The sequence below is a fragment of the Neofelis nebulosa genome, chromosome 18, assembly GCF_028018385.1.
Source record: "Neofelis nebulosa isolate mNeoNeb1 chromosome 18, mNeoNeb1.pri, whole genome shotgun sequence".
Lineage (NCBI taxonomy): Eukaryota > Metazoa > Chordata > Mammalia > Carnivora > Felidae > Neofelis > Neofelis nebulosa.
The window spans coordinates 38,136,691-38,164,366 of record NC_080799.1 but is presented as its reverse complement, the minus strand read 5'-3'; the positions used below and the strand labels follow the sequence as shown (position 1 = coordinate 38,164,366).

Below are 27,676 nucleotides of genomic sequence, written 5' to 3'. Positions count from 1 at the left end.
GTTCCTTCCTGCAAACCCCAAGCCTGCCGATTCCTCTTCCCGCCCGTTGTGAGCGTGTCGGTGGTCCTCCCTGGCAACAGCGATGAAGCGACACGCAAGGGGACCAGAGCACTGACCACCAGAGGCCCTCAGGCCTTCACGTCCGGGACGATCGCGTGACGTCTCAAAAAACAGCCCCTGATCGCAGAATCTCTGCTCCAAGTGAGCCGGACTTACTCGAGCCCCGGGACTCCGGGCGGGACGAGCACGCACCCGGCTGACTTCGGCAGGACGTGTGCACGGCCTGGCTGGTGAGAAGCCCAGACTTCTGCTCTCGTCCCCTGCTTTCGCACCGCCCGCGCCCCCCTGGGTTCCAGGTCGCAGCACAGCCACCCACAGCAAGCACCCTGCAGCCAGCTGCTAAACCGGCTCAGAGCAGCCAAGGGAAAGGACTGAGCACTGTCCCTGCAGCGAGGAAAACACCACCAGCTCGCTGTGCACCTTTCTGCAGCTCTCCTGACCTCTCTGGTCTCCCGTGTCCTTGGCAAAGAAGGCGAGCTGATCCACTGGGCAGGGGCGTGGGGTGAGGGCTGACGCAAAGGCGGGGGGGAGGGGCCTGCGGACGCTGGGAGGCTCTGCTTACGATGAAGGGGGTGCGTTTGTCACTCCAGGTGATGGGGATTCTGCACTCCCGCAGCTCCCTCGGCCCGCACGGACACACACGTGCACGGACCCACAGACGCGCCAGGCCCGGCCGCACACACGGCACGAAGTCGACAGCCGGGTCCAGAGCTCAGTCCACAGCGGCTCTCGGGCTGAGGAGAAGACTGCAGCCCCGCCCAACGGGTCCCGGCCGCCCCTGGCCAGCACCTCCCTCCCAGCGGACCAGGCACCCGGGCTCAGACGGCCTGGTCCTGCCTCTGCCTCAGGCTGAGCACACGGGCCGCCACCACGAAGGCCACCCCGGTGAACAGCTCGGTGACGAAGCTGATCCAGCCCAGGGCCAGGGACCAGCCGAAGCGGATGTCCACCTGGTCCAGGAGGGCCTTCTCCTCCAGGAGACACAGTGCCTCCTGGAAGGCGGCGGCCGAGTACGCGATGTAGACGCTCATTCCAGCGAGGGTCACCAAGGCTGTGGGACAGGCAAAGGAGAGCAGATCAAACCCCAGGGCTCTGCGTCCTCCTCCTCCTGCTCCTCCCCCTCCCCCCACTTTCCCCTCCTCCTCCCCCTCTGCTCCCTTCCCTGTCCCTTCTGCCCTCAAAAACTCCTGTTCATCACCACATCTCAGCTCGTGTTGATTCCAGGACCTCCCAGAGCAGGTCAAACCCCCTGTGGTTTCACAGCACCTCACGGCCCTCCGTCACTGTCCAGGTCAGAGGCGCATTTTGCATTTGTGAGATCACTGAGCTGACGTCCACCCCCCGACAACGGGCTATGAGTTTCAGGGGCCCCGTCCTGGATTCCCCCGGCGCCCAGAACGGGGCTGGCACGCGGTAGGCCTCCATAGACCGTGAACTAGGGCAGTGCCGTCCAGGGCCACAGCTGCTGGCCACAGGGGACGACTTAAACCAATTTAAACGAACCCCTCAGCCCTCCCAGGCATCCGCCACACCTCAAGTGCCCCACAACCTGGTTCGAGGCTCCCCCTTGGCACAGCGCGGATCAGACTTCCCGCCACTGCAGAACGTACGACTGGCCAGCGTGGTTTCGAGAATTAGTCACTGAGTGAGCTATTAACGCCAGTATTGGTAACAGTAGTGGGTGATTGGAGGACATCTGAGCCTCACGGTATTTTCACGTCCAGACATTCTTTTTGGGTTTTTTCCTCCATGGACCCCAGGTGTGTGCATCACCTCTGTACTTGTTTTGTTTTGTTTTGTTTTGTTTTGTTTTGTTTTGTTTTCAAGGAGGGAGGCCTTACGCTCCCAGCCTTGCGCTGGAGCCCATCTTTGAAAGCCTCTGGTCTGCCAGACCACAGGGATGACAGGCATTGCCCATTTTTTAAGCAAGCATCAAGCAGGATCTGTCAGGACATCAGAGAGACACGAAGACCAAGGGTCTCCGGCCAACCCACAGCCCTCAAGCGGAAGCTGTCAGCGTCTTCTGTGAAACCAGGAAAGCAATCCTGAGGATCTGCCCCTGCCCTCTGCTTCTCTCTTGGGGCCACAGACCCAGGGACCCTGGGCCAAAACCATTCACCCCACCCAGCTATGTGGACAGGATGTCACATATGGACATCCCCATGTCACAGATGGGGAAACCGAGACCCAGAGAGGGAATGGGACGCCCGCCCCACCCACCCCTGCCGAGGGTTCATGCACATCCCCTTCCAAAGCCCGCGCTCCACGCATGGGGGCACCTACCTCCAAAGAGGAAGAGGGTCCCCGTGAGCAGGAGGAGGATGGAGACTCGAAGGAGGAAGCTCAGAAACCCCGTCATCCCCCCAAAAACCATCAGGATAAGGCTGAGCGGCAGCAGAATCACAAATGTCCCATGCATGGCTTAGAAGAGAGAGGAGGACAGCGGGCAGAGGAGGGTTAGCAACATCCTGCAGTCAATCAACAAACACTGTGCACCACCTAGGGACCAGGCCCCGGGTGCTGGGAGCAAAAATTAACAGCGTTGTTACTACCGTGTCAAGACCTCACTCTTTTTCATGGCTGAGTAATATTCCCTCGTCTAAATGAAATTAAGAGAAAGATACATACCATCCGATTTCACTGATGTAGAATCTAAAAGACAAGTGAATGAGCAAACAGAAAACACTTTCATGCCCAGAACAAACTGGTGGCTGCCAGAAAGTGGGGGGGGGGGGACAAGTCACATAAAGGGAGTTAAGAGGTACACACTCCCAAGTATAAGATAAATGAGTCACTGCGTGGGGACTATAGTCATTAATACTATAGTAACGTTGTATGGAGACAGATGGTGACTACACCTGTCATGATGTACAGAATTGTCAGATCCCTATGTTGTACCCCTGACACTAATATATTTTTAAAAACTTTTTTAGTGTTTATTTATTTTTGAGGGAGAGAGAGACAGAGCGCGAGTGGGGGCGGGGCAGAGAGAGAGGGAGGCACAGAATCCGAAGCCGGCTCCAGGGTCCGAGCTGTCAGCACAGAGCCGCACGCGGGGCTCGAACTCACGAACTCTGAGATTGTGACCTGAGCCGAAGTGGGACGCTCAACCGACTGGGCCACCCAGGCGCCCCTCCCCCGACACTAATATAATGCTGTATGTCAAGCAAGCACACGAGTGGTTAAAACGATGGACTTGAGAGCCAGATGCTCTGCATCTGAATTCAGGCTGACTATGGGGCCATGGGCCTGTCACTTAACTCCACAGAACCTCCCTGTCCACATCTGTGAAACGGAGGCAATAATATGGGACTCACAGTATTACCATAAGGACGGCGTGTGTGAAGATGATGGGGCAGCGCAGGAAAGCGTAACCATGTGGTAAGCACTAGATAGATGGTGACCTTGCCAGTAGTAACAATGAGGGAGACAGTAATCCGGTCCGACACCCACTGTGACCAGATCACCTTGTCTGCAACCCTCTAAATGCTACCAGCCCTGGCAGGTCAAGGAAACAAGACCGACCTCCCTTCTTCCCTCCCTCCTTCCTTCCTTCCTTTCCTCCTTCCTTCCTTCCTTCCTTCAGGAAAAGTCTTGGGCCAGTAAGTAAGATCTGTGGCCCTGTATGGCATTGCCTCCCTTCTTCCTTCCTTCCTTCCTTTCCTCCTTCCTTCCTTCCTTCCTTCCTTCCTTCCTTCCTTCCTTCAAGGAAAAGTCTTGGGCCAGTAAGTAAGATCTGTGGCCCTGTATGGCATTGCCTCCCTTCTTCCTTCCTTCCTTCCTTCCTTCCCTCCTTCCTTCCTTCCTTCCTTAAGGAAAAGTCTTGGGCCAGTAAGTAAGATCTGTGGCCCTGTATGGCATTGCCTCCCTTCTTCCTTCCTTCCTTCCTTCCTTTCCCCCTTCCTTCCTTCCTTCCTTCCTTCCTTCCTTCCTTCCTTAAGGAAAAGTCTTGGGCCAGTAAGTAAGATCTGTGGCCCTGTATGGCATTGCCTCCCTACTTCCTTCCTTCCTTCCTTCCCTCCTTCCTTCCTTCCTTCCTTCCTTCCTTCCTTCCTTCCTTCCTTCCTTAAGGAAAAGTCTTGGGCCAGTAAGTAAGATCTGTGGCCCTGTATGGCATTGCCTCCAGACTATGGCTGGGAAGGGAAATCATTTCTCATTTAGAAATTAATGAGGTTTCCTGGGGCGGGTTCAGCCCGGCGGCACGGCGTGTGAGTTTCCCCAGACACGCTGCAAGCTGACTTGATGTACACGTTCAATTAAATGTCTGGGTAAGAACAGGCTTCCTGTGGGAGAGTTGTAAAATCTCCTGCTGAAGTCTGGCTGAGCTTCTTGTGGGGTGTGAGCGTGTGTGTGTGTGTGTGTGTGTCCTAGTCTTTGTTATTTCCAGAGCCACAGACGTGGGGCATGAATATTGATTCTGAGTTCTGTTCCCCTTAGAAATGTATCCACTTCTGGGGAGGCTGGGTGGCTCAGTCAGTTGAGCATCCAACTTCAGCTCAGGTCATGATCTCATGGTTGGTGGGTTCGAGCCCTGTGTCTGGCTCTGTGCTGACAGCTCAGAGCCTGGAGCCTGCTTCCGATTCTGTGTCTCCCTCTCTCTCTGCCTCTCTCTCTCTCTCTCTCTCTCTCTCTCTCTCTCTCTCTCAGAAGTAAATAAACTTAAAAAAATTTTTTTTAAGATCCTGAACTTAATTACATGTACAACGACACTATTTACAAATAAGGTCACATCTCCACGGACCAGGGGTTAGGACATGGACGTATCTTTCTTTTTTGGGGGGAGAAGGGGTGACACCTTCCAATCCAGTACAGTGTTTATGGTAGCAGCTCAACAGATCATAGCTAAGATTACTACATAGAATTAATAATAACCATCATAAATGTTGACAGGTCATTGTTTTATCAAGGGCAAATGTGTGTCCAAGGGCAAGAGGCCTTTCAATATAGAAGTGCTTTGTGGCAAGTAAAGAGAAGAGCAAATACAGAAAGAGGCAAAAATGTTCATGCCAAGGAAAAGATTATTGTGATCATCCCGTTTTCACACTGTTCAAAGAACTGCTCACTGGGAAAACCAGGCTTCCAATTCCACAATGCCAGCGAGGTCAGGCAGCCCCAGGGTGGTTACCCAAGTAATAGTCATGCTCTTAAAGAAAGCAGAGACACAACTCTCTCCAGAAATATCCAAAGCACTGGCAAAAGAAGAAAATCTCAGGAACCATCTCCCAAAGGGGGAAATGTCACACTGACTTTATTTTCTTTTTTTTTTTAATTTTTTTTCAACATTTTTTATTTATTTTTGGGACAGAGAGAGACAGAGCATGAACGGGGGAGGGGCAGAGAGAGAGGGAGACACAGAATCGGAAACAGGCTCCAGGCTCCGAGCCATCAGCCCAGAGCCTGACGCGGGGCTCGAACTCACAGACCGCGAGATCGTGACCTGGCTGAAGTCGGACGCTTAACCGACTGCGCCACCCAGGTGCCCCCTGACTTTATTTTCAAACCTTGTCAAAGCGACGCTGAGCCCCAGGAAGGGCTCAGAGATATTCAATCCTACCGTGCCTGGTAAGGAAGTGAATTTTTTTTTTTTAATTTGAAGGAAAAATAAGATTAAAAGAGAGAGGGAGGCAAACCAAAAGAGACTCTTAAATACAGACAACAAGCTGAGGGTTGATGGAGGGGAGGTGGGTTGGGGATGGGCTAGATGGGCGATGGGCATTAGGAGGGCACTTGTTGGGATGAGCACTGGGTGTTGTATGTAAGTGATGAATCACTAAATTCTACTCCTGAAGTCATTATTACACTACATGTTAATTAAATTGGATTTAAATTTTTAAAAAAAAATTTAAAAAGAAACAAATTTTTACGTATTTGTCCTTGAATCTGTTGTGACCACACACTACTCGGTCCTTTTGAGAAGAGGGATGACATCGTGCAACCCAAGGTGCATTACTGTGATGCGGGCAAAGCAGGGCTCTACAAGCAAAGACCTGGGTTCAATTCCCGACTCTACCTGTACCCAGGTGAATGTCATTGTCTCCCAAAAGCCTGCTTCCTCTCCTGTCCGTTGGACCAAGGGCTTTGACTTTGCCAAGCTGTTAATGAGCGCCAAGTGTGAGAATAACTGTTTCCTTCTTGCCCTCCAGCATCCTGGGCTCCACCAGGTAAGAACTGTGATTCCCATTTCACTGATGAGGAAAGTGAGGTTCAAGACACGCAGGTCAGTTCCTCAAGGTGGAGCAGCGGAGATGGAACAGCCAAGGAGGCTGACAAAGGGGTGGTAAGATGGGCGTTTCACCCAGCCTGGGGATTAGGAAGGTCTCTCAGGGCTGCAAAAGAGGTCTGGACCTAAGGTCAGATGAGAAGGTGTGGGGGCAGGCGTTCCTGAACGAGGGGACAGAAAGCGCCAAGTCCACGAAGCCGGAGTTATCTGGAAGCATCCGCAAATCCCAGCTCTTGCAGCTGGAGAGCCAGGGGGCGCTCACCAAGGTCCCAGGAGCCATGCTAAGGAGAAATCCAACCACCCGGGGGCATCCTCCTGGGGCTTGCTCTATAGCAAACACAACAACATTGTTCTTCCAAGAAACGAAGACAAGACCGGTGTGGCCACCACCTCAACCCCTCCTTCGTCCTCTCCTCCCCAGAGCGAACCTCTTGTCAGTGCTTGGATGTACATACTTCCAGTCTTTTTCCATATGTTTACATATCTTCCTAGATATTCACCTGTCTCTGTAATTCTAAAGGGCACCCTTCAATCCGAAAACATCATGTGTTGGACCTTCCACAGCATCTCACAATTACAATGGCCGTGTTGCTTCCTTTCCTAATGGCACGTAAATAAAGGTACATCTTATTGTTTTGGGCCGTACTCATAGCAAAGAGATCGTGTTGGGAATAGCATCACACTACCCATAACACTCTGGAACTTGCTTTATTCACTCCACGGTATTTCTTGGCGTTTTATCCACATTAGTATACTCTTCTTTACAGATTTACATCATCTTCCGAAGAATAAACATACCACAGGCAGACACGTAGCATATCTCCACCCATGAGCACTGAGGTCGTACCTTGTTCTCTGCTGTTACAAACACGGTTTGGGTGAGCCTCTTCTTAGAAACCTCGTAGTAGGATCCCAAGAAATGGAATCACTTCGAATATGAATCTTTTGTTTCCTTGTTCATTTATTTTTTTAATTTATTTTATTTTTTTTATTATATGAAATTTATTGTCAAATTAGTTTCCATACAACACCCAGTGCTCATCGCAAAAGATGCCCTCTTCAATGCCCATCACCTACCCTCCCCTCCTTCCCACCCTCCATCAACCCTCAGTTTGTTCTCAGTTTTTAACAGTCTCTTATGCTTTGGCTCTCTCTCCCACTCTAACCTCTTTTTTTTTCTTTTTTTTCCTTCCCCTCCCCCATGGGTTTCTGTTAAGCTTCTCAGGATCCACATAAGAGTGAAACCATATGGTATCTGTCTTTCTCTGTATGGCTTATTTCACTTAGCATCACACTCTCCAGTTCCATCCACGTTGCTACAAAGGGCCAGATTTCGTTCTTTCTCATTGCCACGTAGTACTCCATTGTGTATACAAACCACAATTTCTTTATCCATTCATCAGTTGATGAACATTTAGGCTCTTTCCACAATTTGGCTATTGTTGAGAGTGCTGCTATAAACATTGGGGTACAAGTGCCCCTATGCATCAGCACTCCTGTATCCCTTGGGTAAATTCCTAGCAGTGCTATTGCTGGGTCATAGGGTTGTCTATTTTTAATTTTGGGGGGAACCTCCACACTGTTTTCCAGAGTGGCTCCTTGTTCGTTTAAAGTGTATACTTGAGGGGCACCTGGGTGGCTCAGTCGGTTGAGCGGCCGGCTTCGGCTCAGGTCATGATCTCACAGTCCGTGAGTTCGAGCCCCGCGTCGGGCTCTGTGCTGACAGCTTAGAGCCTGGAGCCTGTTTCAGATTCTGTGTCTCCCTCTCTCTGACCCTCCCCCGTTCATGCTCTGTCTCTCTCTGTCTCAAAAATAAATAAACGTTAAAAAAAAAAAAAAAAAAAAATTAAAGTGTATACTTGACTTTCAACAGGCACCTCAAGAGGCAGCCAAGAGGGCCTTTGTGCCCGGAGATGCTGAAACCCTCCTGCCTACCACACAGCTATGCATAAGTCACACTGAGAATTTCCCCCTGGATTCAGGCAGCCTCTGAATGCCATTATGTCCCCAATCCCTTTCTTTCTGTCCCCCACCATCTCTACTCTTGAAATCTGCACCAAGCATCATGGGAGGGCTGGTTTTAATTTTCCACACCGCTGCAACAGCTGGGTACCCAGAAGGACTGGAGATCCAGTCTTGTGATTTTTCCAACATCGCCTCCTCAGAGGACAAGCAGGCCAGGCCTCTGGCCCTCCGTCCAGCTTCTGCCCCTGCTGTGCTGTGTTGGGCGAGGCATTTGGCCTCTTATGCTTTGGCTCTCTCTGATGCATTTGGCTGTAGGAGGATCAGTCTGACCTTTTTCCTGGCTCTTAGGAGATGCAGCCAAAGTAAGGAACAGGCAGGAATTGAGGTGTGTGTAAGAAGCACTTTCTAGGGGCACCTGGGGGGCTCAGTCAGTTGAGCATCTGACTTCAGCTCAAGTCATGAGTTCGAGCCTCACATCGGGCTCTCTACTGTCAGCATGGAGCCCACCTCAGATCCTCTGTCCCCCTCTCTCTGCACCTCCCCCACTCACGCTCTCTCTTTCTCTCTCAAAAATAAAAAATAGAGGGGCGCCTGGGTGGCTTAGTTAAGCGTCCGACTTTGGCTCAGGTCACGGTCTCACGGTTCGTGGGTTCGAGCCCCGCGGTGGGCTTTGTGCTGACAGCTCAGAGTCTGGAGCCTGTTTCAGATTCTGTGTCTCTGTCTTTCTCTGCCCCTCCCCAGCTCATTCTCTCTCTCTCTCTCTCTCAAAAATAAATAAACATTAAAACTTTTAAAATAAATACATAAAAGAAGAAAAAACCAGACCCACTTTCCATGCTGTCTCCAGAAACACCGGCCTTCCAGCTGTCTGTGGACCTCCCCCACCACCCCAAATCTACTGCACAGCTCTGCTCATGCTAAGCCTCCTGGTAATCTCGATCTGATTCCTTGTCAGAAGAGGCAGTGTAGGATGGGGACTCTGAATCCAGGAAAGAGCCAAAAGCTCCTCTTCTGGACTCCGATGGCCTCGGGCTCAGCACGCTCACATTACGTGGGAATCGTACTCAGTGTCGTCTCATTCTCAAAGGGTAGCAACGGCCTGGATTCAATTCCCAGACCTACCTGTTACTGTACAAACTTTGATAACTTACCTAACCTCTCTGTGCTTCAGTTTCCTCATTTGAAAAGTGAAGGTGATAATAAAAGTTCCTGCCTTGTGAGACTGTCGTGAAGATTAAGTGAGGTGATATATGCAAAGCGCTCAGAATAGCATCGGGCACACGCGACTGTTCCATAAATGTTGGCTGTTCCTCTCGCTGTCCTTCAACCACTCCACGGAAAGGTGACCCTGCTTCGTTCCCTTTGTACACCTGCTACTATTTGAAACAAGTTTACGTTTATTTAGTCACTGGCCCGTGTGTTTATTATCTGCCTTCTGCGCTAGACTCTAAACCCTGTGTGAGATGCACCCGTCTCCTCATGTTCTAGCCCCCCACCCGTCTAGCCCAGTGTGAGAAGGAATACTTATGGACTAAGTCTCTAGTGATTAGCTCCATTTTACAGATGAGAAGCCTGAGGCTCAGGGAGGCAATGTGACTTAGAGCAGGAGGAGGCAACATTAATTGAGCTCCCACTATGCATGGTGTGACTATGCTGCTTTGCTTATGTGATCTCATTCCATCTCAAAGCAGCCCATTTATGGAAGCAGGGGACCTGCCAGAAGTCACACAGCTGGTCAGATGTGGGGACCCCCATCTATGACAGGACTGGCCCTGCTCCTATCCCAAGTTACAAGCGCCGACTCTGCCCGGCCAATCACCACATCCCATCCCCTCGGCCACAATGATTGGCTCAGACCTGGGCTTGTGATCCAATGTGGCCCAATGAGAAGCCTATTTGGAAGTTTCTGCAGACTTTGGGAAACAGAGAGCCTCCTGCCGCTTGGGTTGCTGAGACTGGAGAGGACTTGTTGAAAACAGGACCCAAACAGAAGCAAAGCGCAGAGAGGAGAAGAAAGAAATTGAGTTTAGCTCTCCGGATCCCAGCACACTTGAACTTTTCAAGCGGACCAAGAATTCCTCTTCTTGTTTAAACAAGGATGATTTGTGTTTCACCAAAAGACTCCTGGCTGATGCAGCTAGCCTGGTTGTTTCTAGATTATGGCTCTTTTTTCGACACGGTATGCAATCTGACGAGCCCCACCCCCCCCCCAAAAAAAAATAATTCCAGTCCCCGGCAAAGCAACCAAACCCATGTCAACCCCAGAGCTAATCTGGAAGACAAAACATCCAAGCAAGGTGGGTTTTTAGCAGGCGATGGAGTGGTCTGCCTGCTTGGGTTTCCTTGCAGGAAAAAACCCAAGACTCCTTCCCCAGACACTCCCACTGGGATTTGTCTAGGAAGCTGACTCGGAGAACGTGCTGCTTTGACAACTGTCCTGTCTCGTCTATGACCTCAAAAGCAGGTCCTCCAAGGAAAGGAACATCTTCACATAACAAAAGAGCTTGGCCAAGATTCACGGTTCATTCTGGGGATAAAGGGAGTCTGAGAAAAGGCTCTTTCTGGGGGTGGTGTGCAACGAGCATGCGGTCTGAAGGGGCAGCCTTCATGGTGTAACAGCAACTCCGACTCAAGGTGGACTCATGGAGCACAGGCACCGCTGAGGCTCCTCAAACGCACCCGCCCATCCCATCCTCCCCGCATCCTCATGAAGAGAGATGGCTGGGATGCCCACTTTGCCAATGAGGGAACTGAGGCTCGGAGAGGTTAAGACACCTGTCCCAGGAGCACAGAGTGTCCTGCTAAAGGTCTGGGCTGCACTTGACACCGACCTCCCTCACGTCAAGGCCAGGAACTCTTGATTATTCTTGAAATGATGCTCTAGGAACACGGAACATTGATTCTGCTCTGCCTGGGGCTGAAGACAGAGTTCCCTCATCTCCCACATATTTCAAGGGTCTAGGGGACATCTCCTTCACTGGGACCTTATGCAGTGGGACTGGGTTCTATCACCTCATGAGAGCCAACAGCTAAGTTTTTGGGATTTGGGGGAGCCAGTTGACATCATGTTGACAGCTTGAAACATCTACACCACAGAAATCGGCAAATGCTTCAAATCAAACCAGGAGACTCCCTCCTTCCCCAGAAAGACCATTGTTAACTCTTTCCCGGCACACCACCGGACTTCGGAGAAAGGGTCTGTTTCACTGACATATTTATTAATTTACGTTCCACTTCTAACATACTATAATATAGTCATTCTCACCCCTGCTCAGCAAATCTTGGCTTTGACCCCACTCCATGCCAGGTTCTGTGCTAAATATTGGGCATCAAGCTGAGGCAAGACAGACATGGTCCCTGACCTCATGTTTTCATCGTCTAATGAGGGAGCCAGACTTTGACTCAAAAACTGTCACAAAACCTGTGCTATGAGTAGAAGCTGAGCAAGTCAAGCTGGCAGGACGGGAGCAGGGAGAGTTCAGGCAGAGGAAATAGCACGTGCAAAGTCCCAGCGGCAGGAGGAAATTTAGCACATTCTAGCCAGAGAAAAAGAGCAAGGGGGAGAAGGGAATTGGAGAGGCACCCTGGCCAGTGACTTCACCTTTGTCCCCAAGCCTCAACAAGCCTACCCAGAGCTACTCACATTTCTCAGGGTCTATGGAGCTTAGCCCTCATTGCCTCATCATTCTTTCTATGGTATCTCCCTGAAAAATGAAGGCAATAATGGAGATGATACTAACTCCATAGCACAGCAGGTGCACACTAAATGAAAACATAGATGGAAAGCATTCAGCTCCACGTCTGGTCCACTGCAAGTCTCGGTGAACGAACTGAACTATTATGTTCATTTCCCCTGGAGGGAGGGGGCTGCTCTCTGCCTCTTGATTGCCTTTCTTGAATCATTGCACAAATCCAAGCGCTTGTTCTCAGCACTGAGGATACAAATAAGGCCGACTCGGGGCGTGCCTTCGGATCTATGGGCTAAGATCTCTCTTTGCAGCATTCAGGTCCCCAGGCTGCTTTAGGTGTCTCTTCCACCCCGCACCCCCGCTGCTTGTCACTCTGAAACGTGACTGTGCATTTCTACATCTGTCTCCGCAGCTAGTATCTGAGCTCCTGGAGGGCATGACCTAGGTCTTAACTGTCAGCATGATGCCTGGCACATACAAAGCCTGTGATGAACGTTTGTCGAATGAATTCTAAACCACACGATGTAACCTGTGGAGCAAGAGAGGCCCCGCCCCTGCCCCTCACTCCCCTCCCCACCCCTGCCCCTCACTCCCCTCTCCGCCCCTGCCCCTCACTCCCCTCCCCACCCCGGCCCGGTACCGGAGCGCCCCCGCCGCAGTGCCCTGGCCCGGCTCTTTGGAGGAGAGCCCCAAACCTGGCGTCCAGACCCGGGATTCTCCCCCGATCCCCAACCTCCCGGGACTCACTGAGAAGTTGCCGGCTTGAGTCGCTGACGGTCACGTTTTCCTGCCAGAAGGGGTTCATCAGCGGCGCACACGGGCTCTGGACTAGATGGGGCGGAGGAATCAGCGGCTGCGGGTTCGGAGCGGAGACCCCAGCCGGTGGCCTCGCCCCCCGCGCCCACCCTGGCTGCCGCCCCGGGGGAGGATCGTGCGGAGCCCGGAGCAGCTGCGGCCGGAACCAGCCCCGCTCTGCAGCCCCCCGCCCACCTGGCCCGGGCCCAGACCCCCCGTTTTGCGCCTTGGGGCGGCGGGGGGTGGGTGGGGGGCAGGGGAAGAGCTGCGAGCCCGGCAACAGGTCCCCGGCGGGCGCGCAGCGCGCAGGGTCCCCGCGCTCAGCCTTACCCCGGCAGGTGCGCCAGAGGCCGGAGTGCGAGCTCAGAGGTTCGAGCTGGCTGCGGTTGGCGGCCCCCGCCCGGCCCCGCACGCCGGGGCCGCCCCGCTCCAGCCGCTCCGTGTCAATGATGTACCAGAAGTCCGTGCCGATGGCGGCCGCCAGGAGCACGAAGCTGAGCGCCCCGGTCAGCGCCGCCGCGCCCGCCAGCGCGCCCAGGTGCACCCGCATGGCGCAGCCGGGACCGCCGCCCGCGGCTCCCAGCTCTGGCTCCCCAGCCTCGGGGCTCGGAGCCGCGCGGGCCTGCCGTCCGCCAGCCCTCCCTCCGGCCCTGGCTCCGCCCTCAGACCCTCACCTGCGCCCGCAGACCTGCCAGCGCCCCTCCCTCAACCGCCCCGGCCTCGCGGAGCCACCGCCACTCTCAGACCCCGCACCTGAGACCTCGGCCTTCCTCCTCCGCCTTCAGACCCCCATCCGAGCCCTCATCCCTCCCCTTGGACCTCCCCCGCCTCGCTCGGACCCCACCCCAGCCCTCCACTCCCACCCCCTACTTTCCTCCCAGGCTCTCTTCCCTCTGTCCGGCCGGCCGTCACCCAGTCTGCCCTGCCTGGCCCTTTCCGCCCCAGCCCTCCCGGCTCTCCCCACTTCCAGCCACACGTGCTCGGGGCCTTCCCACGGCTCCCCCTCCTGCACCCCCCCCCCCCCCCCGGTCCCCCGTCCAGACAAGTATGGAAGTTCTCGGTGGCGGACTGCAGGAGGGCAGCCCTCCCACAACCTGGGAGGAAGGCAGCGGGGCCTCGCGGGCCTGGCAGTCTTCAACAGCCCCTCTTCCTCCAGCTCCAATACGCTTCCTCCAAAACCCACCTCTGGTTGATATTTCTAGGTCGACTGCAGAGGCAAAAGGCGGGCCCATTTTTCATGAAAGTTTTTTAAAGCGATGGGCTAGGCCAGGTGCTCTGAGCCTATCGCCTCGCCTGCCTCTTCGCGGACGACCTCCATCACTGCCACCACCATCACCACCATCACCATCCTCTTTTTTTTTTTTTTAATTTTCTTTAACGTTTATTTATTTTTGAGACACAGAGAGACAGAGCATGAACAGGGGAGGGGCAGAGAGAGAGGGAGACGCAGAATCCAAAGCAGACTCCAGGCTCCTAGCTGTCAGCCCAGAGCCCGACGCGGGGCTCGAACTCACGGACTGCGAGATCGTGACCTGAGCCGGAGTCCGACGCTTAACCGACTGAGCCACCCAGGCGCCCACTCCTGTGACACATTCTTGAAGAAACATTGTGCCAAGACTCTGCAACTGATAAACTGGAGAGAGAATCATTCAACAGAGTGTCCTTAGAACAGGGTGCCATGAGAGAAAGAAACAGGAGGAGGTCACGTGGATTTGGAATCTAGGAAGTGACATGGGCACTGACACGTGAAGCATGGCAAGGCGTTTCACGCCCAGGACGTGCCTTACACAAAGGGTTTACTATATTCTAGAAACACCAAAAGAAGAGTAATCAGACGAGAACATAGTGAGACAGAAGCTACTAGAGGGAAATGAGATTGGGGTACAGGTAGGGGCCAGGTCACTCCAGTCCTGAGGCCATGATGGAGCGTTGGGATCCTAGCTGCAGCCACTGAATGGGTTTGAGCGGAGAACTGAAACTTGAATTTACATTTTTTTTAAATGTCACGCTCCACGCAGACTTTGGCACAGAGCAGAGACCATAGGGAGAGGCAGGAAGGGCAGCAAGGAGGTCAGTGACGAGGATGTAGCCATAGAAGCAACAGGAGCTGCGGGCAGCTTGGGCTTGGGTGGTGATGGCAGTACACAGACAGTGAAGTGAATAGATAATTTGAAAATTCTGAGGAGGGCAGAGCTGGTAAGACTTGGTGACGGACAGGTCAGGAACCACTGTTTCCCTCGTTAGTCTCCTTACCAACACCATCCTGACCCCCATCATTGGTATCTGTATCTTCATCATCCGCAGCACCTGCACCCTGAACAGCATGACCGCCAGCAAGAACACACCCTCCCCTTGACTGTGCACACCCTTCCCCTGGGTCACTGCCTCCACCACCGCCATGATGAGGACTGGCCTTTCCCACAACCAGCCCCAAACGAAGCCTTTGCTTTCAATTCCATCCCACTGTCGCTGTTGCCCTCGCTTGCAACATCATGAGATCAGCCCTCCCCTGTTCCATCAGCACTAGGGAGGCAGGATGGAGGTGAAATTCAGTGAGGCTGGTCCAAGGCCCCCCAGTGGTGTCTTTAACGTTAAATCTCATCTCTTCTCTTCTCTTCTCTTCTCTTCTCTTCTCTTCTCTTCTCTTCTCTTCTCTTCTCTTCCTCTCTCTCTCTCTCTCTCTCTCTCTCTCTCTCTCTCTCTCTCTTTCTGTTGCTGTTCCCCTCTCTCTTGGCTTCATTCTTATGCAGACTCTCACTTGTTGGATCCCAGGGGTCCAGATGAGTGACCCCAGCCAAAAGAAAGAATCTCTTTTTCAATGGTGCCAGGCAAATTTCCAACATTGAAGCTGATCTCCCCATCTCTGACTCATCTCTGTGGGTAGGAGGGATAAAATGCCATGGTGGCCAAGCCCAGGTCACCTGTCCTTTCCTCGACCCAAGGTAAGGTGGATCAGTTTCCCCCCAACATTTGAGCTAAGAGGGGTCACGGCTATCCAATGCAGCAAGTAAAGTCAAATTTGAATTTCAGATAAACAATGAGTAGATACATAGTACAAGTATGTACCATGCAATATTTGGAATATACTTACACACACACACACACACACACACACACACACACACATACACACACAAATTGTTTTCCAACCTGAAGTTCAAATTTAACTGAGCATCCTGCATCTTATCTGGCAAAAATCAGGTAGCTTCCCAAAGGAAAACCAAGGTGCTGTTACCGGAACCAGGAGAAGACCAGCACAGAAGATGCCCCCTCCGCCCAGCCTGTTCCCGTGTCTTCACCAGGTCTCACTTTCCTCAACCCCAAAAGGAGGACTTCTTCCAGGCCCCTTTATAAGGATAACTTGCTTGGTTTTCATCACTCTGTTGTTCCTGAGGATTTTAATATAATCTACCTAACTGTGCTCAGTCACTCTTAAAAAAAAACAAAACACTAATGTTTTTCAATAAATAGGGAAAGGGGTGAAGCACATCAGACACAGGATGATATCATTACTCAGCCAGTCAACTGAAGAGGCATGATAACATTGGAACGCTCCTGAGGCAGAATCCAAACAAACCACCGCATTTAGAATTAAAGCCACACCGGGCACCATGCTGGGTCTGGGAGTGGCAGAGAACAACATCAGAGAGGGGGCTCCAGAGGTTGATTTTGAGTCTTAGATCAGCATCTTACAGGCCCTGAGAGCCCAGACAAGGTGCCTTCCTTCTCTGAGCCTCAGTTTCCTCAGCTGTAAAATGGGGGTACTCCTACCTACCATTCCCAGAAGGGGCACTATGAGGATGGGATAAGTGGGTGAGGTTGGTGGGTGTAAAAGCACTTTGTAACCTCTGCAGAGTCAGAGCAATGTTACCATTAGTATGTGTGGAAAGCACTTTGAGATGGGGGTCGGAGGGACTGCAATTTAAGAATGTAAGGGAAAAAATTTTTTTAATTTTTTAGAGCGTATTTATTTATTTAGAGAGAGAGAGAGAGAGAGAGAGAGAGAGAGCATGAGCAGAGGAGGGGCAGAGACGGAAGGAAAGAGAGAGAATCCCAAGCAGGCTTTGAGCTATCTGCGCCGAGCCCAATCCCATGAACTGGGACATCACACCCTGAGCTGAAACCAAGAGTCGGAGGCCTAAGTGACTGAGCCACCCAGGCGCCCCAAGGAGGAAATGTTTGAAAAGAAAGAGAAGAAGGGCAGAAAGGAGGGAGGATGTCAGGATGTCAAGAAGAAAGGTTACCTCTCATGACAAAGCTCCAGGCATCATGGGCAAGGACGCATTTTGTATTTAGTGGATTCTGGATTCGTGCAGCTCTGAGGGCCTGAGGCCCTGACTGCCTCTCCAGCCTCACACGCTCAGGCCTTGAACACGTGACATTCTTCCCTGCCTCTGGGTCCTCACACGTGCCATTCCCTTTAACTGGAACACTCTTACCTCCACTTTTTTTTTTCTTGCTTGGTCTCGAAAATTACTTCTCTGGGGAGAAGCTGACACCCCAGCTTGGGTTAAAGGCTCTTACGATATGCCAGTTCAGGTGTGATGAATGTCCCGCCATATCCTGTCCTGCACTCGGGTTCCTAGCTCATGCCTGCAGCATCCTGCTATACACACCCAGCAACTCCCCACGTATGGACTTTTCTCCCCGGGTGTGAAGGGCTGGAACTGAGGGCAGGTGAAGGCCCCCAGGACAGCCGGCTCTGTCAGCCTCAGAGGAGGAGAAAGCTGTGAGGTTCCCAGGGCAGGTGAGCCCCACCCTCCTCCCCACTTGTACCACTGTGTCCTAGCATCACCCCCCAAAATAAAATTACTTGCCCTCAAATCCCTATCTCAGGGTCTGCCTCAAAAGAAACCCAACCTGAGACATGCACTGAGACTCTCGAGTAGTAATCAGTGACTAACGATGAAGTCATTTGCTACCTGTCTGCCTGCTCCTTTGGACACTCGGGCAGTACGGTAGATACTATAGGACAACTCATTCAACACCACCCTGATCCAACTCCCCCTTCACATTCCAGCCAGTGGTGGCCACGTGACAAAATTCTGACCGACGAGGTAGAAGCAGAGTCTGTTAGGAAGGTGAGCCCCAAGGTAAGAAAAAAAAAAAAAAGACCTTGGGAGGAGAAGGCTTTTGGTCCTCTTGGAATACAGATGTGATATCTGGAACTATAGCAGCCATCTTGCAGCCATGAGGATAAACCTCCTTGCAGGTGGCAAAACCAAGAAGATACAGAGTCACAGTCTCCGATAGCATTGTTGAATGGCTGCCCCATCCTTGAATTGCCTACCTCCAGAATACTCTCAGATGATAAAAATAAGACCCGATCTGTTGAAGCCACCGTTTCAAGATTGTCTGTATTTGCAGCTGAATGTTTTGTGAACCTATGCAGACAGGGATTATGTTGGTTCCACCCAATGCATATTACTGGCTTTTAGGCTCATGCGTAATACACAGTAGACGTGCAATGCAGATTTGTCGACTTAATAAATGAATTCCACCCAAAAGTCTCTTCCTGCAAGCATGGAGTTTATTTTGTGTGGCAAACCCCGTAAGGAAGAAACTCAGGGCTGTAGACACATAGCCAGAATATCTGTGCAGTTATTAAGATCGTGATACTAGAGAGAAACGGTCTCTTTATTAAATCGCATGAGGTGTTCTACTGGCCAACTGGACTCCACACACCTGACCTGCTCATAACCATCTAAGTACAAAGCCTCCATCTGTCCATCAGAGACATCAACGAGCTGGTTACCACTCTTCCTATCCTATACGATGTAATTAGCTTCCAATGAAAACGGATCAGTAACCCACTGGTCTAATTTCCCCATTACATCCCAGCATGAAGGCAGGCTGCCTTTTCTCTCCATTTCAGGGAACATCTTCCCAAATCGGAATAAAACTTCCTTGGCTAGACAGAAGCTGCTTCCAGAAGCAATGTGGTAGGGAGAGCATTAGGACCAGGAGCCAGTATGTCTGGGGTCCAGCACCACCAGCCTGCTGAAAGATGCGGAGCTGGTTACTTCTCTCTGAGTAGCTTACATGCTGAACTGTTACATCGTGGCAGGTACATCAGGCCAGTTTCCTTTTTAACTCTTCACATTCATCCTATCAGAGAAACATGCCACACCTTCCCCCGGCCCCCCGCTTCATAAGTGGTACAAATGGTCTACAAAAAAAACTGCACGAGATTAAGTTACACAATTCAGTGAGCTTAGAGATATGTATATGCTTGTGTTACCAGCACCACAACCAAGGTGAAAAACATATCCCTCACCTTCCCCAAAAGTTTCCTTGTGCCCTTTTGTTTTTGGTTACGGTTTTGTTTTTGGTTACGGTTTTGTTTTTGTTTTGTGGTAAGAACATTTAACCAGAGAGCTACCCTCTTAACAGAAGCTAATTCCACCTGGGACAACCTCCACACCCAGAAAAAAACACCCAGAAAAAAAAAAAAATGTTGAAGTTGGCCAGTCAAGTCGGCAGAGAAAACTGACTGTCACAGGGGGGATGCCGAAGGGCATGAGGTTGCTTTTGGGGGTGAAACAAATGTCCTAAAATTAGACTATGACAATGGTCACACAACTCTGTAGATGTACTAAATATACATATATATGTGTGTGTGTGTGTGTGTGTGTGTATATATGTATATACACACGTGTATATACATATATGTACACATGTGTACATATACATATACACATATGTATATGTATATAGACACATATATATACATATAGATACAGATAGGGATATTCACTGTATACACACATGAATATATATATATATATATGCAAATATATCTGTGCAAGTTTGTAAAAGCCACGTCCTAGACCTGCCCAGGCCTGAACAAAAGGCACGGGGAGGGAGGAGGTGTTCATATTCCACCGAATATGGAACGAAGATACTCATGGAGACAACAAGCTGAATGGCAATGACCACAACAGCACGGCCGATGGAACGTGGATCTCTGCCACGCTCCAGACACGGTGGTTCCACCACCCCACCTCAGTAACGCTGCCTTCTGGGGAGGGGCTGGGGGGAGAGGGGTGTTGCTCAGCCAGAGGTGGGGGCCCGTAACTGGCACAGGGGCTCTGCAGACAGATGGCTGGTGCAAACCCAGCCTGCAGCCCTTCCTAGCCTGGGACTTGGGCAAGGTCCAGAGCCTCTCCAAACCTCAACGTCTCCATCTGTAGAGAAGGGATAAGATGCCCCTGACCTTGGGATCGAGAGGCTGTGGCCTGGAATCGGGCAAGTAAAGTTCTGAGCAGAGACCCGGGTAGTTCATAGAAACAGCCGGTGACTGCTGGCCCCGGCTCCTAGCGTGGGTGCCTGCTTTAGGAGACAGCCATAGCAGCTCAGAGTCTGACCCAGCAAGGTCACACAGCCAGGAAGGCGTGGACCCGGGCTTGCAACCCAGGCCCGGCTCTAAACACAGAGGTCTAAACAATCTAAACCACTGGGTCTGACAACTTTGCCTGCCCCAGCCCTGCCCCCTGAAAGCATCTTTCCAGATCGTGAATGCCAGAAGTGCCTCATCAGCACTGGGCACCACCCTCCAGTCAGCTCCCCCCCAGCCCTCTGAGGCCAGGGCAAGCACAGGCCACGCCAGAAATTCACTGATACACATTCTGAACGGCACAAGGGGTTTGTCTGGAACCAGCGGGATCTCCAAGGTCATTTCCCCTCGAAACTGCCTGCTGCTGGGGCCACTGTCCCTCCCTTCCCTGGCAAGGACCTGCAGTAGAGGCTGTGAGAGACCGATGTCACAGCACGGGGGCCACAGCATCAGCCAGAAGAGGAGAGAGGGACCCAAAAAGAAAGGGTACGGCCACTCAAGCCCTCACACAGGACAAGAACTTGGCCACATCTCTGTTCAGCCTGGCAAGCTCTAATTAACTGAGCAGCTACTGTGTGCCAGGCACTGAGGAAACAACAGGAATAGGACAAGGTCCCCTTTCTCAGCTGAGGACCTCGCATGTCCTGAGGGCCACAGAAAAGGGAAGGAATACATGTCACACGATGTAGCACATGTGGTCACAGAAGTTGACCAAAATCGTCCTATTTGATGACCGCTGCCATCTGTGGAGTGATCTAGAAATCCTGTACCAGGGTGTTCCGATAGACGACCCTGGGGGCTGTCCCCTGCACCTGCCACGCTGATGAGGACTTGGCTTCACAACAAACCCGTGGGAGTTTCCCGTGGCCGTGTCAGATCGTCACAAGTTTAGTGGCTTGAAGCAACACATATTAATCTCTTCCAGGTGCAGGGGTCAGATGTCTGAAATCAGTTTCCATGAGCGAACGCTAAGCTGTCACTCATTCTAGAGGCTCCAGAGGATCCTTGCTGTTGGCAGCTTCCAGAAGCCAACGGATGCCAGTGGCTAGTGGTCCCTCCCTCCATCTTCAAGGCCAGTCGTCTGTCATCTTCTCTCCTGTCTGTCTTTGTACTTTCTGCCTCTGACCCTCCTTCCTGGCTCGTACAAGGACCCTTGGGATCACATTGAGCACACCCAGAAAATGCAGAAACATCGCCCCACTGGAGACCCTCAACTTAATCACATCTATAAAGTCCCCTTTGCCGTGGAAAGCAGCACAGTCACAGGGATTAGGATGTGGACACCTTCAGGGTCCCTGATTCTGCCCAGCACAAGCCCTGGTAAGGTGGGGACTCACCATCACCCCATGTTAGAGACGCGGAAACCGAGGCTTATCCAAAATCACAAAAGGAGGACGGATTTGCATCTGGGTTTACCCGGTCCCTAGGAGTGTGTAAGTTCTGGTCTCCACTCTGCTACAAAGACAGTGGGAAGAAGTCCAGAGCAGGCAGTGAAAGACGGCTTCCTGAGAGAGAGGAATCCCAAGCCAGATGGCATTTGCAGTTGGGGCATAAATAGGGCATCCTGGGGCTGAACTGCCCTCCACCCAGCTACACTCTGCACCACCGCTCCCCAGAGTGACGTCTACGCGCGCAAAACACGGGGGAAAGAAGCTTGGTAGCCAGTTTCACCTGCAGTCCAGATCATTGAGACAAGAACAGTAGCTAGCTTGGCCAATTAGTTATCTCCACTCCAGAACTCATTTGAACATCTAAAACCTCCCTGAGATCTCCCTTCTGAAAAAAAAAACAAGAAGAAGAAGCATCATTGATGCCCATTTGCCAATTAACATCAGCGCATTAACCCCCCTGCCTCCCTCCCTCCATCCTTCTCCCTGGCCGTGGAGTGTTTGTCCAGAAGCATTTTTCCATTATGAACAAGTATCTCGTGTCTACAACAGCCGGGAGAAATAAGGTGTCTAGACACAGGCCAGACAAGCCTGGCCTCCCCCAACCTCGGCCATGACTCAGTCTGAACAGAACCCCTCTCGGGGCCTCCTAAGGAGGCCCGGGCTGAGAAGATGTGGAAAAACGTTCACTATGAAAACATGGAAACTTTTTTTTTTTTAATCTCGGGGAAAAGGAAGAAAATAAAAAGTTGCCCATGATCCCACAGCAGACAAAACTCTGTTAGCGCAGGAAGTGCATTTCTTTCTAACCTTTTCTCTATGAATAAAATAATGATAATTGCGGCTTACCCTGGGCGCAAGGTGCCGTTCTTCTGAGCGTTTTGCATCCACTGTCCCGATCCTCACGGCAATTCTGTGAGGCAGGCGGCATTATCATCCGCAGTTAACAGGCAGATGGAGCATTAAACAGCTAAACAGAGCCAGGATGGTGGGCAAGAATAGAGACTTTGGAGGCAGACTGCCAATTCTCTCTCTTTCTCTCTAACTTCATGTATCCTTTGTGTAGGTAAAATTGAGGCATGTTGTGATATATGCACAAGTTTTAAGAAGGTACAAAATACGCAACACCATGACAAGTCTCCCTGCCTCTCCTGATCCCAGCTACCGGGTTCCCTCCCCCAGAGGGAACGGCTGTTAGCAACGTCTTTACATCTTTTCAAAGATATTTGGGGCAAGCAAATATGGTTTAGTACACCCGTGTGTGTGTGTGTGTGTGTGTGTGTGTGTGTGTGTGTGTCCGTGGGCTGCATTCCTTTTTACAAATGGTGATATGCCCTACACCTGTGTTTGTTTTAAACAATTTTTTTAAATTTTTCCTAATCTTTCTTTTTGAGAAAGAGACAGAGTGAGAGTGAGGGAAGGACAGAGAGAGAGGGAGACACGGAATCTGAAGCAGGTTCCAGGCTCTGAGCTGTCAGCACAGAGCCCAACGCAGGGCTCGAACTCACGGACTGCGAGATCATGACCTGAGCCGAAGTCGGACGCTCAACCTCCTGAGCCACCCAGGCGCCCCTCTATAACCCCCGTCTGTTAATTTAATAAAATATCTCACTGGTCATTATGTGTGAGTCAAGGGTGGGCTCCCACCTGATATGTAGCAGAAAGAGAATATTTACCCAGTTCCTCCTTCATCCCGTCATTGTGAGAAGCAAATAATGCAGGTAAGACACTTAACTAGAGCCTTGCTCATAGGAAGCACTCACGGTATGGAAGGTGTTATTAATAGAATTGTGGGCGCCTGGCGGGCTCAGTTGGTGGAGTGTGTGACTCTTGATCTCGGGGTTGTACATTTGAGCCTGTGTCAAGTATAGAGATTGCTTAAAAATAAAATCTTAAAGGGGCTCTTGGGTGGCTCAGTCGGTTAAGTGTCCAACTTCAGCTCAGGTCATGATCTCGCGGTTTGTGTGTTTGAGCCCCGCGTCGGGCTCTGTAATAATAGCTCAGAGTCTGGAGCCTGCTTCAGATTCTGTCTCTCTCTATCTCGCTCGCTCTCTCTCTGCCCTTCCACTGCTCACATTCTGTCTCTCTCTGTCTCAAAAATGAATAAACATCAAAAAAAAAATTTTTTTAAACAGCTTAGGTGATGAAATGTCATTTCCATCATCACGTTACCTGAGATTGTAACTCCCAGCTTGCCGGCAGACTTTCTCTATTTGCCTTCTCCGCGTACACACTTCGCATTGCAAGGGCCAACACGGCCAGGAACTGCCCGCGGGTCTCTAGCCGACACGGGCAAGGAACTGAGGTCCTCAGGAAACAGCTGCAGAGGAACTGAATTCTGCCCACAACCTGGCAGAATCAGCTTGGATCAGACCCTTCCGCAGTCCAGCTTTCCAATGAGACCCTGGTCCCAGCCAACAGCCAGGTTGCAGCCTTACGAAAGACACAGAAGCAGAGGGCTCAACCCCTGGAACGATCACATTCCTCGCACATTGCGTATCCCTCCAGCACAGAAGTTTCTGTCCTCAGGACAGAGACCACCCTTCAGTTTCCCACTCAGGCTGACTGCTCCTGGCACCCCATCCAGAAGAGACCCATCTCTCTGTGCCTCTCCTAACAGGAGATATGACCACCCAGCGCTGTGTGTTGACTGGATCATTGTCCGTCTCTGCCACCAGAATGTGAGCTTTGTGAGGGCAAGAGTGGTTGTCTCGTTTGTTCGCGGCTTTACTCTCAGCTTACAGAAGCCTTCCTGGCCCACAGCATGCAGTCAATACTTTGTTGAACCGACAAGTAAATTTCTAATTACCCAATCTCAAACGTGGAGAACAAACACACAACCGATGAGACACAGAAATGTCCTGTTCCAAGAAAAATGGACAAGGGGGGCCTGGGTGGCCCTGTCGGTTAAGCACCTGCCCAACTCTTAGTTTCAGCTCAGCTCATGATTTCATGGTCTCGTGGATTCGAGTCCCACATCGGGCTCTGCGCTGGCATCACAGAGCCTACTTGAGATTTTTTTCTGTCTCCTTCTCTCTCTGCCCCCTCCCAATCATGCTGTCTCTGTCTCTCTCAAAATAAATAAATAAACTTAAAAAAGAAAAGAAAAGAAAAAGGAAAAGAAAAGAAAGAAAAGAAAAGGAAAGGAAAGAAAAGAGGAAAGAATAATGAACGACAATGTATCTATCTACAGAAACGTTTTCATGAGCAAACGACATATTAGTCTGACCAGCCTGACCACTGTAGCCTTTGTGCTTATCTATTGACCCCCTACTCTACATGGACACACCAGTGAAAATCTAGAGAGAGCTGAGGACCCCTATATAAGACATATATCTTATAAATAAAGGCTCAACCGATGTTTACTTAAGGTACCAGAACAGTAAATATCTGAGGCATTCCTGGCCATCCCATTGCATCACAACTGTTGTGCTCTGCCCCTGTAGCATGAAAGCAGCTGTGAACAGTAGACCTGGCTGTGTTCCAGCAAAAGTTTACTTACAAAAGCAGGCAGGCATGCTGGATATTTGCTGGCTGGTTCTATGTGAATTCTCCAGGGGCAGAAGTGAGGAATCTGTGTTTGTTGAGCAACTATTATATACCGTGTACCAAGCAGAGCTGTTTCATTGAGTCCCTAAAACAACTCTGTCAGGTGGGCATGAACCCCATGTCACAGATGAGGGAAATGGAGGCTCAGAGTCATTAATAACTTGCCCAAAGTCACAAAACTCATTAGCAAAGGTCAGGACTTGAAAACATGACTTTGCCAAAGCCCTGGCCTTTGTGGCCACAGTACATTGCCACCCCCGGGGGCTGCCGTTGTTTCTGGTTACCCCACTCTGGGTCCCGCAGCAGGTGTGCATCCCCCGCCCCTGCCGGCACTCCAGCCTCCCCTGTGGAAGCCCACTTATCTCTGAGACCATGCAACATTTCTACCCACAGCCCTTTCTACCACTTTCCCTGAATCCCCCTCCCGTCCCTCCACCCCATCAGCTACCTTGCTCTCTCCTTCTCCACAGAGCTCAGCATGCTGCTCTGTCAGCAACCCATTTACCCACCTGGGAAGGAACAAATCGAAAATTTTGTTTTTGCACAAGATGTCCTCTTCGCCTGTGGCTAAAAACCCCCACAGAACAGGACTAACAACGAAAGTCACGCAAAAAGTCGATATATATTGAGCTGGCACACGGGCGAGCAGCTGGCCAGGGGCTGGCAAGGGACTGGAGAAGCAGGGGAAAGAAGACAGAGCTATCTCCAGGAGTGGATAGAAGTGAGCACAGACCCGCCTGCGGGAGCACAGACTTCCCTTAATTCAGCCTGGCAAAGGAGTGGGGGAGATCCCAAAACACAGAGAGCTTGTAGGAACTCATCAATGGGAGAGTCCCGAGGAAGGCATTCGGGGGGAAAGCCCAGAAGGAGAGCGTGGTCCTGGCAAAGCGGCCAGCAGGCTGGCAAGGCCGTCCGCTGGGAGAGAGAAGGCTGTCTGGTGGGCATCCGGCCCCTCCTTTGTAGGAGAACCATCCCTTCCGCTGCACAATGCCAGTGGGGCTGTCGATCCAGGGGTCCCACCCACCCGCCAGAAGACGTGCCCTGCAGATGCTCCTGATTCTGGAGTTTCCCCAAAAACACAGACGTGATGAAGGAAAATGCGTGTGGGCATGGGGTTTACTCCCTTGTAAGACAACGCTTTGCAGAAGGTCCCTTTGTTTCCTGTCCTGAATTTCCTGAGCCTCTCTGGCCCCGGCCCCTTCAAGGCCTGGCTTCTCCAGCTCTCCCTTCCGTTTGGTGTGAGATTCCCCTCATGCACTGTCACAACTCTTAGCATAAGATCAGCCATTGCTGGTTTCAGGAGTTTCTTTTTTTTTTTTTTTTTTTTTTTTTTTTTTTTTTTTTTTTTCAACGTTTTTTATTTATTTTTGGGACAGAGAGAGACAGAGCATGAACGGGGGAGGGGCAGAGAGAGAGGGAGACACAGAATCGGAAACAGGCTCCAGGCTCCGAGCCATCAGCCCAGAGCCTGACGCGGGGCTCGAACTCACGGACCGCGAGATCGTGACCTGGCTGAAGTCGGACGCTTAACCGACTGCGCCACCCAGGCGCCCCAGGAGTTTCTTTTTTTTTTTAATGTTATTGTATTTATTTAATTTCTCTTAATAAATAATAAACATACAAAATATAATAACAAATATATGAATAATAAAAGTATATGTAATAAGTATATAAATAATATTATTACTATATTAATATTTAATTCTTTTTTTTAGTTTATTTATTTATTCATTTATTGAGAGAGAGAGAGAGAGACAGCATGAGCAGGGTAGTGGCAGAGACAGAGGGAGAGAGAATTCCAAGCAGCTTCTGCGATGACACAGCACAGAGCCCGACGCAGGGCTCAAACCCACGAACTGCGGGATCAGGACCTGAGCCGAAACCAAGAGTCAGTCGCTTAGCTGAACCACCCAGGCGGCCCCACCCACCATCTCCGGGGATCCGCAAGCAAATAATAACAAAAGACCCTGTCTGTTGAGTACCTACTATGCGTCAGGCACTGCGTTCATGGACTAGGGCTGCTGCAACAAAGCACCACAGATTGAGTGACTTAAACCACAGAAATGTATCCTCTCACAGATCTGGAGCCCGGAAGGCCAAAGTGAAGGCGTCGGCCGGGCTGGATCCTCCTGACACGGTGAGGGGCCTGTTCATGCCTCTCTCCTGGCTTCCGGCAGTTTGCTGGCAACCTGTGGAGCCCCTCGGTTTCTGCTGCATCATCCCAATCTCTGCCATCCCTCATGTGGTGTCCTCCCTGTATGCCTGTCTATGTCTGTGTCCAAATCTCCCCTCTTGATAAGGACGCTAGTCATATTCAATTAGGGCCAGCCCTCGTGACTTCGTCTTAATTTGATGGCCTCTGTGAAGATCCTATCTCCAAACAAGGTCACACTTTGAAGCACTGGGGTTAGAACTGCAGCATATCTTTTTGGGGGAGGACATAAAGAAAACCATGACAGGTGCTGTCCTAATTCCTTATATATTTAAAATTTTTCTCCCAGAAACCCTGTGATGCGGGCACTAGGACTAGGCCCATTTTACAGATGTGGAAACTGAGGGCCAGAAAGCTGGAATGGGCAAGTGGGAGTCAACACTTGGAAAATGACAGGGACGGGCACTGAGCATGGCCTTGTCTGGGCCCTGGGCACTTGTCTCTTCACATCACCATTTGGCT

General features: G+C 51.2%; 1 protein-coding gene and 1 long non-coding RNA gene across 3 annotated transcripts; one reads left to right on the top strand and one right to left on the bottom strand.

Moving 5' to 3' along the window:
* Positions 1–878: 878 nt before the first annotated feature.
* On the bottom strand, positions 879–13,282 carry TMEM114 (transmembrane protein 114). 2 transcript variants are annotated; one of them, XM_058710968.1, is made up of 4 exons: positions 13,060–13,282; positions 12,682–12,762; positions 2,344–2,481; positions 879–1,111 (listed from the first exon to the last, which is right to left on the bottom strand). In XM_058710968.1, exons 1-4 carry the CDS (start codon positions 13,277–13,279, stop codon positions 879–881), a joined length of 672 nt encoding a protein of 223 aa, XP_058566951.1. In that variant the 5' UTR covers positions 13,280–13,282. The 2 variants fall into 2 exon arrangements, with proteins under 2 accessions (XP_058566951.1, XP_058566950.1); XM_058710967.1 differs by lacking the exon at positions 2,344–2,481.
* Positions 13,283–13,748: 466 nt separating this feature from the next.
* Positions 13,749–16,210, top strand: LOC131501043 (uncharacterized). Its single transcript, XR_009256595.1, has 3 exons — positions 13,749–13,917; positions 15,480–15,671; positions 15,931–16,210. It is a non-coding gene; the product is annotated as an uncharacterized LOC131501043 (long non-coding RNA).
* Positions 16,211–27,676: the final 11,466 nt, after the last annotated feature.